The 20,417-nt window shown below is 43.8% G+C and overlaps 1 protein-coding gene across 1 annotated transcript in view; it reads right to left on the minus strand.

Moving 5' to 3' along the window:
- mapk8ip2 (mitogen-activated protein kinase 8 interacting protein 2) overlaps window positions 1–20,417 on the minus strand; it is a 74,191-nt gene that overhangs the window by 45,860 nt on the left and 7,914 nt on the right. Inside the window, exon 2 of the mRNA XM_060842540.1 lies at window positions 15,572–15,677. Within this exon, the coding sequence (XP_060698523.1) occupies window positions 15,572–15,677 (106 nt within the window). The remainder of the gene's footprint in view (window positions 1–15,571; window positions 15,678–20,417) is intronic.

A 20,417-nucleotide genomic window follows, 5' to 3' on the forward strand; every position in this document is an offset into this window, starting at 1 on the left:
CGATCTTGTGCTCTCGGAAGTGGCATCAAGGTGAAAGTTGACTTGAATTTTTTTGAAGGTTTCTGGTTCCTTTCAGGGGCTGACTACAAACCTGGGTTGGGATCTTGCTGGCAGCTGCATTATGACAGCGTCATCATTCAGGTGACCACTGCTTTGCATAAAGGAGCATTGACTTCATAATATTCACCATAGTGGCGGCAAGTCAGGCATGGACAATTACTGCCGAAAAGTGTGGTGCTGGAAAAGCACAGCCGATCAGGCAGCATTCGAGGAGCAAGAGAGTCAACATTTCAAGCATGAGCTCTTCATCAGAAATCCTGATGAAGAGCTTATGTTCGGAATGACAACTCTCCTGGTCATCAGATGCTGCCTGACTGACTGGACTTTTCCAGCATCACACTTTTCGACTCTGATCTTCAGCATCTGCAAATTCATTTTTTCCCACAGGCAATTACTGGTGTTTCCTCCTTGGCTGAATTCCCTCAGGTTTGAGCCATGTCTGAGGCCAGCTAGGTCCCGGTGGTGTAGCCTAGTGTTCTCATCAATAGAAAAGAGATTCCATTCATTCGGCACTCAACTGCTGTGTGACTGTCAGAAACATTTTTGGTCTGCCAAGTTTCTGCGGAAATGGCATAATTCATGTGTCCTTAGGGAACTGAATAACCAGGGATGGCTGCTGGCTACCCAACACAAAGATGGCCGATGACACCAGCGTGCAGTCCTGGAATGGAGCTACAGCAGTGACACAACAAGGGCCACCACTGAGCAGGCAGCCTGCCACTGAAGTTTGATGCCATGATCGGTTGTGTTCACCCTCTAATACAACCTTCCAGTGAAACCATGCATTGTGCTCAGTGCAACAGGGTCATTCAGACAGTGCTGGAACTGGAGAAAGATCATGTCGCTGAATTAGAAGAAGTTGTTTTACAAAATCAGTCTCTATTACACGTTGTTATAATTAAACTCAGTTGGGTAAATTTTGAGGCACTGCAGTTGCAAGGAGAAATATTCAAAGACCAGGGCTCTAAAGTTACTAAGAATATCCCATTGGACATTTCTGCTCCAGCCTAACCCTCAGGTGGATTTCAACCAAGGCTCTCAATCGTTTACTTTTTGCATAAATACGGCCAATGATTCTGCAGTCAAGCTGTCAGGAAGCAAAGTCGGGAGTGAGCTGAGAGAAAGGCAGTGATGCAGAACAGTTCAATAATTGCCTCACTTCAATCTCACTGCCACACACTGTCCACAATCTGCTCTGATTACAGCATCGCATCTAAATCCAAAGGAACTGAATTACAAACAACTAAGCAAAAAACAACTCAAACCTGATCACTCTGTTGGCCAATATTGCTGAAAATGAATTTATAAATGGTCTGTTTCGTTCTGTTGTTCTGATGGTCAAAATCCAATATTGTTCATGTACAGCTGGCTTCAATATTGACATTAGCATCTCCATTGTCAATATAAGAAAGGTCCATTTCATATCTGACTTGTTGGCTTCATTCCACTTACAAAGATTCTGAGACTCACTGTTAAAATGGTTCTTACAATATGGAAACATAACAAAACAAATTGAACACATAGATGGCCTAAAAATCATGACACAGGGATTATTTATTCCACCAACATCAGGTCATTATAATTAAGGTTAAATATAGAAGCCACAGTATTTATATGGAATCCGAGGAAAATCTTCATCTGTCTGATCTTTTTCTCCATCACGCTCCCAAAGATGCCCCTCTCTCCAGGGTCAGTCTATCCAACTGCTCCTGTTGACCTGCTTGGTGTCCTCCAACATGCAGTACCTTATTAGAACATTTTTTAAAAATCACCTTTAATTCAGTTTTCTTTCTTTGGGTTTTCGTATGATGCTCAAATCAGAGTAGGCTGTGGACAGTATATGGCAACGAGATCTGTGCAAATGGTAAGGGTTGGAGTGATATCCAGGGTTTGCTCAAGAATTGAATTGAACTGAATTGATTGTCACATGTACTGAGGCACAGTGAAAGGCTTTGTCTTGTGAGCAGTACAGGCAGATCACAAAGTAACATAGATAAGAAAATTATAGATAAACAGCGGCAAAAACAAAAGCACAGGTACAGGCGAATGTTAAGAGTTTGTGAGACCATTCAGTATTCTAACAACAGTAGGGTACAAACTGTTATAAAACCAGCTGGTGTGTGTGTTCAGGCTTCTGTACCTTCTCCCTGATGGTAGAGGTTGTAGAAAAGCATTGCCAGGGTGGGATGGATCTTTGAGAATGCTGGCGGCCTTTCCTTGACAGCGGGCCTGGTAGATGGATTCGATAGATGAGAGGTTGGTCTTTGTGATTGTCCGGGCTGAGTTCACCACTCTCTGTAACCGTGTCTGATCCTGAATGGCACAGTTGCCATACCAGGTAGTGATACATCCAGACAGAATGCTCTCGATGGCACACCTATAAAAGTTGGCAAGGGTATTCACCGTCATGCCAAACTTCCTCAGCTGTCTGAGGAAGAAGAGATGTTGCTGGGCCTTTGTAACAAGTGCGTCCACATGAAGAGTCCAAGAAAGCTTGTTGTGGATGACCACTCCCTGGACCTTAACACTCTCCACTCGTTCCACCTCTGTGCTGTTAATGTGTAGGGGGGCATGAGTAAAATCAATAATGAGTTCCTTGGTTTTGCCAGCATTGAGAGCTAGGTTGTTCTCAGTACACCAATTTACCAGATCTTCCACCTCCCGTCTGTTTGGGACTGGCATCTTTCAAAGGCCTGAGATCACCTATGTTAGCATTTAGGTTGGTCAGGTCAGATCTCCAGGAGTCACATAGACTCATGGGAATGTACAGCATGGAACTAGACCCTTCGGTCCAACCTGTCCATGCCAACCCAATCTAGTCCCACCTGCCGGCACCTGGCCCATGTCCCTCCAAACCCTTCCTATTCATATAGTCATCCAGATGCCTCTTAAATGTTGCAATTGTACCAGCCTCCACCACTTCCTCTGTCAGCTCATTCCATACACGTACCACCCTCTGTGTGAAAAAGTTGCCCCTTAGGTCCCTTTTATATCTTTCCCCTCTCACCCTAAACCTACGCCCTCTAGTTCTGGACTCCCTGGCCCCAGGGAACAGACTTTGTCCATATATCATATCCATGCCCCTCATAATTTTGTAAACCTCTATAATGTCACCCCTCAGCCTCCGACGCTCCAGGGAAAACAGCCCCAGCCTGTTCAGCCTCTCCCTATAGCTCATATCCTCCAACCCTGGCAACATCCTTGTAAATCTTTTCTGAACCCTTTCAAGTTTCACAACATTTTTCTGATAGGAAGGAGACCAGAATTGCACGCAATATTCCAACAGGGGTATAGCCAATGTCCTGTACAGCCGCAACATGACCTCCCAACTCCTGTACTCAATACTCTGACCAATAAAGGAAAGCACACCAAATGCCTTCTTCACTATCCTATCTACCTGCAACTCCATGTTCAAGGAGCTATGAACCCGCACTCCAAGGCCTATTTGTTCAGCAACACTCCCTAGGACCTTACCATTAAGTGTATAAGTCCTGCTAAGATGTGCTTTCCCAAAATGCAGCACCTTGCATTTATCAAAATTAAACTCCATCTGCCACTTCTCAGCCCATTAGCCTATCTGATCAAGATCCCGTTGTAGTCTGAGGTAACCTTCTTCACTGTCCACCACACCTCCAATTTTGGTCATCTTCAAACTTACTAACTATACTTCTTATGCTCACATCCAAATCATTTATATAAATGATGAGAAGTAGTGTACCCAGCACTGATTCTTGTGGCACTCCACTGGTCACAGGCCTCCAGTCTGAAAAACAACCCTCCACCACCACCACCCTCTGTCTTCTACCTTTGAGCCAGTTCTGTATCCAAATGGCTAGTTCTCCCTGTATTCCATGTTACCTAACCTTGTTAACCATTCCCCAGGGGGAACCTTGTCGAACACCTTACTGAAGTCCATATAGATCATGTCCACCGCTCTGTAGCTGCACTTGTTACTTCTGTGTCTCCCCATTCCTGCAAGGCCAACCCTGCATCCTTTTCCAGGGTGGGAGTTGGCCTCACCAACTGGATGCAACCCCTGGATTCACAACACACAGGTTACTCCAGGAATCCCCATCACTATCTGACTCCACTTAATGAGAGTCAATGCATACAACACCAAATTCCGAAACACTATTGCCTGCCTTCATATCATCTATCCAACTCCTAACCTCATGCAACTCCCCTCTGTTAAACATTTTAGAGGCTTCCCCAGGCAACCACTTGTTGATTTTGAGGTTTTGGGTAGGAGACATGCTATGCCTTATTCTGACCACTGACGTTCTGATGTTGGAGGAATATCCTCGCTCCAATTCAAAGGTCAGTTCTGTTTACCTTGCAATTGTTCAATGTTTTCATTGCAGTGTGTTCTCAGTCCTTTTGGATGCCATCTTTAATGTCTGGCTTAGCTTCACGTGGTACTAAGCGATCTCCTCAACTCCATCTGAGGTGTGATGAGCCCAAGGAGATGGTCCACAGGAAAGAGTGGGTCTTACTCAATGATAATATAGGATGGAGAAAAGCCTGTAGCGTGCTATCATTAGCACAAATCAACTCTGGAAGATACTCAGGCTACTTTTTTAACCCAGGAGATAAGGTGCATGAATGGTCATGCAATGTATGGTTGTATTCTTCATACTGTCCACCCCCCTCTACATTTTAGGGAGTGGTGCACCTCTTGGCAATGCTGTGGATCTTGCAATGGTCCTGTAAGGTCTTGCTCTCAAAGTTACATCCTTCATCATCATGAATCCAAAATGGAACAGCAAAATGGACAAACCAACCACATCCTACCACTCTGGCTATACTCAAGGTCTTGGGACTATGAGTTGGAATGGCCTGTGTTATTGTGAAGTCTGTCAGTACAAGAGTTTGCTCAGTCTCAATACTACTCAAAGAATGTAAATTCCTTTGCAAAGACCTCTGGAGGTATCCTGGTGACCAGGGATCCCATCCTGGAACAGAGTCATTTGCCTGCTTTGGCCAAAGTACACCTCTCACAATTTTGACAGCAGTCATCAATATCAGCATCAACTGGGCCAGTAACACTGCTCTCTGGTCAGTGGAGGTTTTGTTTACATTGTTTTGGGTACTCCTCGATTAGGGATTGCTATTTACTTGAGGTTGTCAGGAAGAATGAGCTGCTTTAGCTCTCCTTCTTTATCATGACCAGCCAAGAAAGGACTTCATCTTGTTTCTGTGTTTGTTTGGACTCGTTCATCAGGGAGTGCCTGGAAATGTGATAGAAGCAGGTTCAGTTGAGGCATTCAGAAGGGGATTTGATAATTATTTGGACAAAGATAATGTGCAACAGCCTGGAGAAAAAGCAGGGGAGATTGGAGATGTTCATTTGAAGAATTGGAGGTACCGGTGTTGGACTGGGGTGTACAAAGTTAAAAACCACACTACTGAAAATGTGTTGCTGGAAAAGTGCAGCAGGTCAGGCAGCATCCAAGGAGCAGGAGAATCGACGTTTCGGGCACGAGCCCTTCTTCAGGAATCCACCAGCCTGGAGGACCAGCTCAGGAGGACCAGCTGTGATCTCCAGCATTTGCAGTCCTCACTTTCTCCTAAAAACCACACTGCACCAGGTTATAGTCGAACAGGTGTATTTGGAAGCACTAACTTTCGGAGTGCTGGTGGTTGAGGCCACAGCCACCTGATGAAGGACTAGCGCTCCAAAAGCTAGTGCTTCCCAATAAACCTGTTTGACTATAACCTGGTGTTGTGTGGTTTTAACCCGTTTGAAGAGCTGGTGTTGGCCAATGGGCCATATAGTTTCCTTCTGCGCTGTAAGACTCCTATGATCCTGTGACTCTGATAAGGTAGTGCAGCACTGCTGGATGTTAGGCCTTCCAGTGAAGATGGAGTCTACTCGTGCCCACACCCACTCAGCTGAAGTTGTCTAAGGTTGTTTTAGATTAGATAAGATTTACAGTGTGGAAACAGGCCCTTCGGCCCAACAAGTCCACACCGACCTGCCGAAGCGAAACACCCCCATACCCCTACATTTACCCCTTACCTAACACTGGACAATTTAGCATGGCCAATTCACCTGACCCGCACATCTTTGGACTGTGGGAGGAAACCGGAGCACCTGGAGGAAACCCACGCTGACACGGGGAGAACGTGCAAACTCCACACAGTCAGTCGCCTGAGTCGGGAATTGAACCCGGGTCTCAGGCGCTGTGAGGCAGCAGTGCTAACCACTGCGCCACAGTGCCACCCACGAGTCTTTCAAGGTAGATGATAAAGGTAAAATCACACCCGGCTCTACCTGTCTGACTTGCTTTGGCTCTACCCAAAGGACCAATTTGAATCTTAGTCTGAATGTCACAGAGAATTGGGGTTAGAATGCTGCCTTTAGGTACAGGCATGGAATTAACCACAACTCCCCTCCTACCTGTGGATTCTCTCTCATGGTCAGTCCCCTAACTAAGAGCATGATTATTTACATTACCTTTGCCTAACCTGCACGAGAAAAACTGCATAAGCCTGCCAAATGGTGTGGGCAGGTAAAAGAACAGATGATTCCCTGATGCTCGAACAATTCTGATACTACTTGAGCATGTGAAGCCCGATCTATTGACCTTGTAATGTGCTGTTCCTGGCAGCCAGCAGACATGCTTTCCATATATTCTTTGCAAATATCCGGATATACCTTAACACATTTTAACTCAACACAATGACTATTCCTTCCTCAATTCCATTTATGTGTTAATTGGGACTCAAGCTACCAGATACCCCAGGCTATGAAAACTGTGATGGAGAACAGATTGGGAGAACTTATAGAGTCATAGAGATGTACAGTATGGAAATCTGTCTACGCCAACCAGATATACCAACCCAATCTAGTCCCACCTGCCAGCACCCGGCCCATATCCCTCCAAACCCTTCCTATTCATATACACATCCAGATGCCTTTTAAATGCTGCAATTGTACCAGCCTCCACCACTTCCCCTGGCAGCTCATTCCATATATGTACCATCCTTTGTGTGAAAACGTTGGCCCTTAGGTCTCTTTTATATCTTTCCCCTCTCACCCTAAACATAGGCCCTCTAGTTCTGGACTCCCTGACCTCAGGGAAAAGACTTTGTCTATTTATCCTATCCATGCCCCTCATGATTTTGTATGGAAACAGGCCCTTTGACCCAACAAGTCCACACAGACCCTCTAAAGAGTATCCCACCCAGACCCATTCTCTATAAGGTCACCCCTCAGCCTCCGATGCTCCAGGGAAAACAGCCCTAGCCTGTTCAGCCTCTCCCTGTAGCGCAGATCCTCCAACCTTGGCAACATTATTGGAAATCTTTTCTGAACCCTTTCAAGTTTCAAAACTTGATGTAATCATGATAAGGAATGTCTGACCTTTGCAAAGCAGAGGCATGGAGAAGGGAGGAGTCAATCTGCTGACAGTCCTCAGTAAGACACTCAGAAAAACACTGGTAAACAACAGGTGACACCTCGGCTCCTGTGCCAGTTTGGCACGACATTTTACCTTGCTAAATTTCATGACCACTATATGGTAAATGTCTATTGCTCTATATAAGAACAAGGTTTTTCCTGAATGAACCTTCCCCTCTGAATGTCTGCTTTGTGTTTGGAGGCCCAACGAGTTAGTATTTATTTAGTATCTGGTGAGGAGGGAAGGCTGTTGCACTGAAAGGGGCTTCTGTGCCTGACAACAGTGGTGACCAAGGTTGTTGAGGACAGTCTTGTTTACAGTGTCCAGCCCTGTCACAATTCCAACAGCTCTCTGGTGAGATCAGCTGCAAGTCCTCCTGTGGAGACGGGGCAGTGGCACTAGCTCTGTACATGCTGTGCAGCAATTTGTTCTGCCTGCCTTTTAGCTGGAGGTCAACATCCTCATCAAACTCAACAGTCAGCTCCCTGATGGCAGCCTCTTTCCTGGCCTCAAAAGTCCAGCTTGCCACATGAACCTGATGATGGCACTGCTGCCTAACAGCATCAGGGACCTGGGTTCAAATCCAGCCTCGGGTGACTGCCTATGTGGAGTTTGCACATTTTCCCCGTGTCTGCATGGGTTTCCTCCCACAGTCAAAAGATGTGCAGTCAGTGAATTGGCCATGCTAAATTGCCCGTAGTGTTCAGGGATGTGTAGAGTAATATGGTAGGGGAATGGGTCTGGGTGGGATACTCTTTAGAGGGTCTGTGTGGACTTGTTGGGCCAAAGGGCCTGTTTCCATACTGTAGGGATTCTATGTTATAAAATCTAGTTTTTCTAAGAAAGACGACTGATTATTGTCATTAATAGGCCTCCTCAACAACATTTTGGAGGTTTCCTCCTTCATTGTTTCTGCTAGGTGCTCTTTCAGCTGCTTGTCCATGGCTGATTTGAGATCCAGGAGAACGATATGGTTGAACAACTCCACCAGACAACAGGTCACCCCCCATGAGTTGCCTCTACTCAAAAAGCTTCTGCTGTAGCTGTGACAGAATGCTGTCTCCCAAAACATTTGTTTGTGCCCCAAACCCATTGCAAACTTCTTTAAACAACTGATATCTCTTCCCAGTATTTCCCAGTGGGCTTTCCCACAGAGATCGTCGTATTACTCATGTTAAGGTTCCTGGGTGTCATGAATAACTGCACCCTCATTCCAGGGTACTTCTGACTCCATCCAGCTTCTGATTTATTGACAAGTAAAACGACCGACCAGGCATACCGTTTCCTTCCTGGGTTGAATGATGGAATCGCCATCTAAAGCCTCTGTTTAGGTTTGCCCTAAAGGCCTGAGTTCTTCCAATGGATGCTTGAGCCTCCAATGCTACTGCGGATGCTTCAACTTCCCTCTTGGATACTGTGAATCTGAACTCCTCCGCCATCTTAGTCAGGTACCTTTCTACCGTGACTGCTGTGACATAGTGCCTAAGATGTGGAATCCTGCCGACCACACCGGAAATGTAACATGAAATGTGAACCCACAGACAGTCCAAATAGCATGGAGAAAGGATTCTTTATGCCACTGACATTGGGTCTTTATGAAGAGGAATTAAGGTGAAATGTGGAAGACAGTACTTAAATGGAATCAAACCTGCAGATGCTCCAGTGTACCTCCTCCACTTCCTACATCACCGCCCTGGAATCTTACCCCTCCAAACACAACAAGGACAGAACCCCTCCCGGTCATCACCTTCCACACCACCAACCTCCCCATACATTGCATCATCCTCCACCACTTCCGCAACCGACAAACGGACCCCGCCACCACAGACATGTTTCACTCCCTACCCCTAGCAGTGTTCCGAAGAGACCATTCTCTCCACGATGCCTTCGTCAGCTCCACGCTATCCCACCACCCCACCCCCTCCCACCCCCACCCCCCCACCCCCCAGCCCAAACCCCACTCCTGGCACATCCCCTGCCACCGCAGGAAGTTCAAACTTGAGCCCACACCGACTCCACACCTCTGTCCAAGGCTCTAAAGGCTCCTTCAACATCCTACAGAAACTTACCTGTACCTCCATCAATGTCATCTACTGTATCCATTGCACCCAATGTGGTCTCCTCTGCATCAGGAGACAGGACGCTTACTTGCAGATCATTTCAGAGAACATTGCTAGGACACCCACACCTACCAACCCCACTGCCCCCATGACTGAACACTTCCACTCCCCCTCCCACTCTATCAAGGACATGCAGGTCTTGGGCCTCCTCTATCACCAAACCCATACTACCCGAGGCCTAGTGGAGGTACACCTCATATTCTGCCTTGAGACCTTGCTGCACATGGGATAAATGTGGATTTGAACAGGTTCCTAATTTCCTCTCCCCCCACATTATCCCAGTCCCAAGCCTCCAACTCGGCACTACCCTTCTGACTTGTTCATTACCTTTCCCATCTATCCATTCCATCCTCCTCTCCGACCTAGCACCGTCTCCCTCACCTTCATCTACCTATCGCTTTGTAAACTACTTCCCCCCCCAACCAACCCCACCCCCCTCCCATTTATCTCTGAGCCCCTCGGCCCACAAGCCTCATTCCTGATGAAGAGCTTATGTCCGAAACGTCGATTCTCCCGCTTCTCGAATGCTGCCTGACCTGCTGTGCTTTCCCTGCGCCACACTCACGACTCTGATCTCCAGCACCTTGCTGTCTCCTGCAATTTACATATGTTTGAGGAAATTATTTGGTTGTTTGATTCTTCTCCTCATCAGGCCCCTTTCCCTAAAGATACCACTTCCTTTAGGAAAGGCCCATTAGATTACTCCAGCACCCCAGCCCACTGTCGCCACTTGTTGCTGGACATCCCAGCACATCTGTCCAGCTACTCTGCTCAGTGCCCTCCGCCACCATCACCAGCTGCTGCAGTGGTTCCTTTACACAATAATTGACCAACAGGCAACCATTATAGCTTCACCAAATATAATGGCATTGGAACTCATTACACAATACGATTGTGGTCAATCTGATCATTCTCATATCACTTGCCTGCCTTTTCCAATAACTGCTTTCCTTACCGATTGAAATCTGTCTATCTTAGCCTTGGACATACTTAACAACCAGGCTCAACAACTCTCCAAGGTAAAGAAATCTACAGGAACACTACACTCGGAGAAAAGAAATCTCCTCACCAACATGTTAAATACCAACTCCTTACTCTGAGATGATGCCATCTGGTCCTCGACTCTCCCATAAGGGGAAACCACCTCTCCACATCTACACTGTCAAACTCTTGAAGAATCTTATGTTTTGATTAGGTCTCCTTTCATTCTTCTAAACTCCAATGAGGACAGGTCACAATCTTCTCAAATATCTTTATACGCACCAAAAAAAATCTAGTGAATCGTGTCTCAACGACCTGCAACAATATCATACAACTGCCTGGCTAAGGGGACCAAAACTGTTCACAGAATGGAAAACAAAGTGCAGGAGAAACTCCAAAGGGTCAGTGGAATCGAATACTGTTTTTCTTTCTAAGTTTGGGAGAAGATTTGTAGCTCGGTGCTCGTTGTTGTGGTTCTGTTCACTGAGCTGGGAATTTGTGTTGCAACTCAAATTCCCAGCTCGGCGAACAGAACCACAACAACATTTTTCTTTCTATAGATGTTGCCAGACCTGCTTTGTTTCTCCAGCAATTTTTTGTTTTTGTTTCAGATTTCTAATATTGGCAGTTCTTTTTTTTCTTATTTGACTGTTCACCATATTCCAGCTGTAGTCTGACTAGTGATTGCATAGTTCTGGCAAAACCTCCCTAATTTTACACTCCATTTCCTTTGAACTGACGGCCATCCATCATTGCCTTCCCTTTAACCATTGAATGTGGTTCTAGCTTTTTAAAATTCACACTCTGTGTTACAGTTTTCTGCAGTCTTTCCATACTTAAAAAAATATTCAGCTCCTATATTTTCGAGCCAAAGTGCATCCCACAATTTTTTTCCACATTATATTCAATCTGCCAAGTTTCTGCCCACTCACTTAACCTGTCTACAATTCAGAATTGAGTCTGTTTAATCCTCACTATTTGCCTTTGCACCTAAGTTTATGTCATCCACAAATTTGGCGATAATTCATTCACTTCACTTTTCCAAGGCATTAATTTACATTGTAAATAATTGTGGCCCCAGCATTGATCCTGCAGCACTCCACCAGTTACAGGTTGCCATCCTGAAAATGTCCCCCTTATCCCAACTCTGTGTCTTCTGTTAGTTATCCAATCTGAATCCATGCTGATGTAAAACCCCTGATAACATGAGCCTTTATTTTATCAAGGAGCCTTGTGTGCAGTTCTGCATAGAAAGAAAAAGCTGAAGCTCTGAATTAACAGCTCAGTGAGTGACATTACCAGTTCCCCACTGCCTCCTCTCTGTGACGACAGACAGGGAAAACAAAATTGATTATTATCTCCAGTATGCCAGATCAAGAATCAACCAACTGAGGAAAAGTGTGCTTAAGGTCCAGGATCTCAAACCCAAAATTTAGATCATGGTTTGCAGGGCAGCACTGATCCCCATACTTCGGAGGCTTGGACATTAAAGAACTGAAGAATTACCAGCAGGAGTGCCTTTACAAGATTCTTCAAATCTGATGGCAGGAAAAGCACCACCTTCACTGAAGCCATCAGGCCTAGGATAAAGAGACCAATCCTCTGCTGGGCAGGACGTATTAACCTGATGTCTGACACTTAAAGAAATTGCTTAACATGGAATTTGGTGACAGCAAGAGATTCCAAGGAGGTGAGCAAATGTGTTTTTGGGATCATAGAATCCTAGAACCCCGCCAGTGAAATAGAGGTTAATCTGCCCAGCGAGTCTGCAACAACCCTCTGAAGACGATCCCATCTGTAACCCTGCATTTCCCATGGCTAATCCATCTAGACTGCACATACCTGACACTATGAGGCAATTTAGCGTGGTCAATCCACTTAACCTGTACAATTTAGGATTATGGGAGAAAACTGGAGCGCCCAGCGGCAACCCAAGCTGACACAGGAAGAATGTGCAAATTCCACATAGACAGTCATCCAAGGATGGAATTGAACCTGGGTTCACCAGTGTGCCACCATACCACCCAGGATAACTTCAAAGCCTGAACAGGTGAACCATTGACCAAGGACTCTCTGAATAATTATTACAGACCAAAATGGAGAAGATTTACTTGGGAAGGCACAGTTGTGTAAGACATATTGTCAGGAACACAAGAAGCAAAGTCAAGGCATTAGAAAGAGACTATACAACCCTCCAACTACTCATATACATGACCTTTCAAGCACCACCTCACCTCTATTTGGCAGAGTCTACAAAAAAGCACATGGCATTTATCAACCACTTCAGAATCTACCAAATTAGAATGGATGCACATTATGCACAATACCAATTTCTCTATGAGAAAAGAGCTTTATCCAATGTATCTAGCCTGCCAATATATTCAACTCAACATATTTATACTGGCATGCATTGCACCTACCCAACATATCTCTGCTGCACTCTGACATGCACTACTGCTCATCACAACCTACCCAACATAGTTACACCTATACACATTACACCCAATCCAATATATCTATCCAAGCACTTACTACACCCTACTCAATACATCAGCCCTGTTGGTTTGTTAGTTTGACTTATTGTTGTCACATGTACCGAAATACAGTGAAAAGTGTTGCTTTGTGTGCTTTCCAGGCAGATCATACCATCAGGGTAGTAGAACAGAATGCAGAATACAGTGTTACAGCTCCATCGTACATGCAGAAAGAGAAATCAAGATGAATATTTCATAGGTCCTTTCAGGAGCCTGATAAAAGTTGGGAAGAAGCTGTTCTTGAATTGGTTCGTACGAGTATTCAAATTTTTATATCTTTTGCCCAATGGAAGAGAGTGGAAAAGAGTTATGGGCTTTTGCCCGAAATGTCAATTTTCCTGCTCCTCGGATGCTGCCTGACTTGCTGTGCTTTTCCAGCACCACTCTGATCTAAACTCTGGTTTCCAGTGTCTGCAGTCCTCATTTTTGCCTACTCAACATACTCAGACTGGGAATCAAAACACTCAGCCTAAACCAAGGAAATACAATATTTCACCCTATTTGAAAAGCCTAGTCTTCCAAATACAATCAACTTTCCTAGAATCAGGAAAAACAATACAGGAACAATTGAGTTAGAAATTCAAGCATGCTCCTGTTTTGGAGAGCAGCAGATGTAGGATACAATCCCAGTGACTGAACCATGAAGAAGCTGAAAGCATATAAAGCATTCGACCTTGGGCCTCCTTTTTAAGACATGGGTGTGCTATAGTGAATAATAGAAGGAAAATGTGACAGTGGGCAAAATAGGAGAGAGGTCTGGTGGGGATGTGCTGACTGAGATATGAGAAGCAGGACTTGAAGAGAAATAAATATTGGGGACTGGAGATAGGTGGCAGGGAGCGGTGAGATTGCAGAGTAAGAAGTTTAATGGTTGGAAGAGGTAAGATTGAGTTTGAGGACCGGTATCTATGAGGAGTGAGAATGGACTTGAGGAGTAATAGTTACGAAGGGTGAAATGCCAGAAGCAGTCAGTATATATTCTTTACACATGGCATTATAAGGAGTGTGGAGACTTCACTAGTTGATTGTTCTGGATGAGCTCAGAGTGCATCAGGCAAAGCACTGGAAACGCCAAAAACCTACAAATGGCCCTCCATGGACACCATGAATTATTTTTCATTTTAAATCTGCAGGATCTCTCTGTAAGGGTTCCTCAGAGCAGTATATTAGGCCCAACCATCTTCAGCTGTTTCATCAATGACTTTCCCTCTCTCATAAGATCAGGAATGTTTGCTAATGATTGCATTATGTTCAGCACCATTCACAACTGCATGTCCAAATGTAGCAAAGTCTGACAATATCCAGATGGGCTAATAATTAGCAAGCAACACTCACGTCACGCAAATGCCAGGCAATGACAACCTCCAACAAGAGATAATCTAACCATTATTCAATGGTATTGCCATCACTGAGTTCTCCATCATCAACATCCATTTACAAGAAACTGAATTGGAAAAGCCATATAAATACTATGGCTACAAGATCAAGTCAGAGGTGAGGAATCCTATAGCAAATAACTTGGCCCCTGATTCGTCAAAAGTGTGCACACCATCAATAGGGCAGATGTCAGGATTGTGACTGATTACATCCCTCTTGTCTGGATAGGTGCAGCTCCAACAACATTTGAGAAGTTTGACACCATCCAGGACAAACAGCCCACTTAATTGTTTGTGGATGCGATGCAATTTAGTCTCTTCACCAATGACACGCAGTCACAGCAAAGTTCATTATCTACAACAAGCACCACAGGAATTCACCATGGCACTTTAGGAGGCACCTTCCAAAGTCATAACCTCTACCATCTGTATGGCAGGAGAAGCAGATTCATGGGGACATCTACATGGGAAGTGAGTGTGCCCTCCTTGTCCGTGGTGGTTTAATCAGTCTGTTATAGCTCCAAAATCAAATGCTGCCTGAATGAAGTTTCCAACTTTGTATTCCCACATTACTTGGCAATCCCAGTGTTTCCAGATAACATTCTTTCCTGCTTTTATCAAGTTAAGTTTCCAAATTATTCTAAGAGCATCAAACATTGCAGGATCAACTTGTTCTTGCATGTATGCGGAGAATGATCAGTGATATGATTACTTACAGTGTGGAAACAAGCCCCTCGGCCCAACAAGTCCACACCGACCCTCCGAAGAGCAACCCGCCCAAACCCATTCCCCTACATCTAACACTACGGGCAATTTAACATGGCCAATTCACCTAACCTGCACATTTTTGGACTGTGGGAGGAAACTGGAGCAGCCACACAGACATGGGGAACATGTGCAAACTCCACACAGACTGTTGCCTGAGGCAGGAATTGAACCCAGGTCTCTGGCGCTGTGAGGCAGCAGTGCTAACCACTGTGCCGCTCAATCAGAATATTCCTCTGATCATTATTACCATATGGTGCTTGGAACTGAAACAACATTCAAGTCATAAAAATCCATTTCTGGAAACTGTGAATGGAATGTTTTTCTCTTACCTTTTCATAGGGGTCAGAGTCATAGTTCAGCCCAATTCCACAATCATCTGTAATTTCCGACAAATCTTCATCATCAAACTCCTCCAGGCTGATATCATGGGCAGGTCTGTGAGGAAGAGGCAATAAAGTGGTTAACTAATCACTGTCTATCATTAATCACCTGCAAATGCATTAACCCAATCTTCATGACACATACCAGGACCTGGGAGCATAGGAAACTTTATCAAAAATCACTGATAATGTCAAATTGACAGTCGGTGTGGGTTGTAGACAGCAAATTGTCATATGAGTTAGGGAAGACTAAAAGGACGACAGATAAAACAGCTTGATGGATGGAAAGTATCATTACAATTCAAGGGAGAAAAATCTAAAGTGATAGATTTCGAAGTAAAAGAACAGAAAAAAACCCTCTAAGAGAAAGAGTAGAAAAGCAAAGAGACCAATGTGAAGATACATAAGTCATTAAAAATTACATTTCAACTAAGTAAGCCATACAGAGAGGACTGGAAGTCTTGGTTTTGTACATAGAAAAAGAGAATATAGAGCTGACGGAGTGAGTAGACACACGGCAGTTAAGAAAGGCAATAGGATATCTGATTTGGACAGCAGGAGACTGAATAAGAAAGTCAGACTAAAGTTTTCCAATTCAAAGTTTAGGCCTCAGCTAGAATATTGTCAACAATTCTGAAGACCACACTCAGGAGGGAGCTTTACCAGGGATAAAAGGTGTCACTAATGTGGAGAGATTGGAGAAGCTGGAATTGTTCTTCTTAGAGCAGAGCATTTATCAAGCTATTTACAGAAAAGTAGTGAAAAATTATTTCCTTTCACAGAATGTTCACAGATCATGGATAATTGGTGAAAGAACTAGAAGAGGATTTGTTTCATCCCCTGCCCCACATGGAGGGTTCAGATTGGGAACGGGCAATCTGTAAGTATGGGGGAAATCAGATTCCATAATACTTTTCAAAGGGCAATTGGACAGCTACTTAATGAGCACTAATTACAAAGTTATAATTACATAACTTTTAATAATTCTGAATCTTTCCACTATTGTAAAGAACCTCTCTCACCACTATCAAGAACTTCATTCACTGTGGTCAGCAACTTTATTCACCATAATGGTCAATCTCACCTCTTGTAACTATGAGCCCCACTCAATCAGTAAATTTAGCTTCTCTAGTCAGGAACCTCACTCCTGCAATCAAGAGCCTACTAAAACATAAAGCCTAACCTGTACATCTTGCTGAGACTTGTTGCCTTGGCTTACACACAAATAATGGTCACTCGGGCAAAGTACAAAAGGAAAATGAAAGAAAGACTTGAGTTTACGTTAAACTTTTTATGACCATCAGATACCTCAGAGCACATTACAGCCAATGAGGTTCTTCTGAAGTGAGGCTACTATTATAATTGTAGGGGATATGGCAACCAATTTGCATACAGCAAAGTCCAACAACAGTGTGTTAAAGATCAGACAATTTGCTTTTGTGATGCTGACTTAAGGATAAATGTTGGCTAGGATATATGGGATAAATCACCTTCTTCTTTTTGAAACAGTGCCATAGAAGCTTTAACAGCCATGCAAACAGGGTAATACGGTGTCATTTTAACAACTCATCCAAAGTTCGGAACCTCTGTCAGCCTTGATGCTTTTGCTGAAGCCTGGGAGGTGCAGCTAACCTAGAATCCCAGTGGCTCAGAGGCAAGACTCCCACCACTGAGTCCCAGATGAAAGTGTAAGAGAGCAGCCATTGCCCTGGGAAACAATAGTCTCAAGATGACTCAGAGGCCTTTGGGAACTAAAGTCACAGAAGAACAAAAACAAACAAGAAATCCAAACCTGCCTGATGCTGCACTCGGGATTTAAGCAGCTGAGCTCCTCATAAACATATTACATCATTCTCCTTCCCTAAGTTGAAGTTTAAATTCGGAAAACCGAGTGAGGTCTCGTTTCTCCAGGTGATTTTATTTCATGGCAAGAAATAAAATTCTGAGTGGAACCTTTATATTGATATCCTAGCACAATGTCTCTCAGGTTTGAAGATTCTTGAATTGCAAGGATGATTTCCCCTCATTCCAAATATGGAGGTCCCTGAGCTCCTTCAGTGATAAAGGAGGGCCCGCTGAGTCCAATGCAGCCCTGGCTCAGTTCCTTAGCACGTTTGGTTCTTCACATTTGGACCCTGCAACTGCAATCCCCCGAACCAAGTCAAAAGGCCAGGAGTTCACTGCCTAGTTAACAGAGCACAAGGGGCAGAATTCCCCAGCGAATCCCTGAGACCTTAGAGCTTTCTACTCTCTGTTTCAATTTCAACCCCCATTGATGTACATACACCTAAATTCTACCTTCTAAGACCAAGGCTTTCTAAGTCTTTTTTCCTGCTGAATTAACATTTTGTTTCCTTTGCATTTCTTTCCATGACTAAAGAATATTTTCTGATTGGCAAAATATAGTGAGTATTATTCTTCAATAAAGGAAACAGGGATTTTAGTTTTTCACATTTTCTCAATGATTTGGATGACAGAATGAAAGGCGTGCGGGTGGCACTAACTCAGGAGGTGCAATAGGTTGTTCAGGTGTGAAGAGGAAGTTGTGTAGGGGCATCGACAGTTTAACTGAGTGGGCAAAACAATGGCAACTTAAATTCAAAGTGGAGAAGAGTGAGGCCATTAACCTTACACAAAGATAAATCAGAATTTTCCAAATGGTCAGAATTTAGAAGCCGAGGATTTGGCAGTTGGGATAAATAATTCACTCAAAACCAATTTGTACAGATGATCATTAAAAAATGCTCATGGTGGGGAGCCAGGAAAGGGAAAGCTGTAAACAGCAAATGAAACGTTTGAGAGGATTCCTCACACCAATTATTTATTATTTTGTTTTCATTCTCTAATCTGGGAACACTGTGCATGGGTAATGTGATTGGAAGGTTAAGGATAATACTGAAAATTTATTCCACTTTGTTGACCTGAGTGAAAATCTGAAATGTCAGGTTCCACGCTACATTTTTACATGATGTGAGACAAAGCCATGTCAACACTGGGATGGTATACTTCCTGCATTGCACCATTTAACTCTTGCAGGCTAGGTACAGCATGGACTAAATACAGAAAAATGCTCTTTTCATTGACCTCATCAACTATTTCCAGGACAGACGAAATACAGCATAAAGTTTGCTCTGCATTGTCTCATCAAATGCGCTCATAGCAAGTATGCAAATTTTGAGAGGAGGATGACCACTGTTGACAGGAGCAAAGACAAGTCATGTATAAGTCCTGTTTACAGTAACTCACATCCAGAATACTGCAGCTCCTTGACACAACAGAGTATAGAGCCAATATCTCCAAAATGAAAAGCGGTTAATTTTCATTGCAACATTGATGCAAGTGCAATAGATCAAAGACTATCTGATCAGTCCAAACCCAAAAGGGCAAATCCAGGCCCAAATAAAATTTTGGGCTTGATTCTTATGTTGCATTTGAATTGCCAAACATAAAACAACCAAGGTATTAAAGAGCAGGAGAACACAATCCTGAGGATTGTGGAGATCTGTGGTGAAGAGTTAGGACATGTGATGAGGGGTGGGCCTATTGTCATTCATCTGGAGCCTTCTCTCTAATCCAGAGAAGAGTTTAATTTCAGTTTTAATGTGTTCTGGAGATGCCGGTGTTGGACTGGGGTGTACAAAGTTAAAAATCACACAACACCAGGTTATAGTCCAACAGGTTTAATTGGAAACACACTAACTGAAATTATACATTGAAAAATACCTTGATTGTCTGTTCGAATACCATGATATAACATGTTTTAACATAAGACGATACTTTCATTTGTTGGCCTCAGGATGCACAGAAGAATCCTGAGTGAAGCTGGCTCCATCTATTAGAAAGCAACATCCTAGGGGGGGGGGTCCTTCCAAAGGCTTTAAGTCTTTCACTAACACACATAATGAACCAAGGATTAAATCTTATCGCTGCAGTTGGGTAAAACAGGCAATAGCAGTGCGGCCGCCTGTTGACTTCAACAGAAAGAAAAATGAGAAGAAGTGTAAAACTGGCTCGCAATCTTCTAGTGCTCATTTAACATTTTCAAACATAGCCAAGACCTAGGCTTTGGGCTCTTTTGCATGTTAATTAGGGTCTGATAAGATTGTTGACTGGGACTAATAGATTGGTCCAAAGAATTTCTCATTGATCCAACTGTGCAGATGGGGCATGCAACAGAAATGGTGTCAGTATGTCTGTTTCACACCCAAACAATAGCCACCATGCACAACACCTCTAGCACACTACTTCAAAGGGGTTTACTGATGAAGAAACTGCCTCTGTAAAAGGGATTTCCTGGATCAGAATACCCCCTTTCTAAAAGTGATTGTTAGTGAGAGTCTCTCTGTACAACACATATTAATTTCTACCCTAGATCACAGTTCCTCTCTTCAAATGTTTATACCAAATCCCCATTGAGCCATCTCTATGAACTGGCTCCTTGTATTTCTGACTCCCTTCCTGACAGCAACCTTTTCTGTTTGTACTATCATAGTTTTGCTGTAGAAGTCTTCATTTCCTGATAAATAACTCGTTCACATGCTCCTGTTGAAATTTCCTTCTCCATTCTGTGAGCTGGCTCTTCCACACCTGCTATATTTAACAAATAGCAAGATCATAATCCTCACTGCATTACCACTCCCTTTAGGTTATGGACCACAAAACTTTATTTTGCTTAATCTCTCCTGCTCTCTACTAGACTCTCTGTTACAGACTTACCCTTTTGTGCTTTATCACTCACCTCCACCTTTCACTTACTCAAAAATTATTGCTGTACATTCTTATTTTTCTGCAGTTC

This window comes from Hemiscyllium ocellatum, chromosome 23, assembly GCF_020745735.1.
Source record: "Hemiscyllium ocellatum isolate sHemOce1 chromosome 23, sHemOce1.pat.X.cur, whole genome shotgun sequence".
NCBI classification, from domain to species: domain Eukaryota; kingdom Metazoa; phylum Chordata; class Chondrichthyes; order Orectolobiformes; family Hemiscylliidae; genus Hemiscyllium; species Hemiscyllium ocellatum.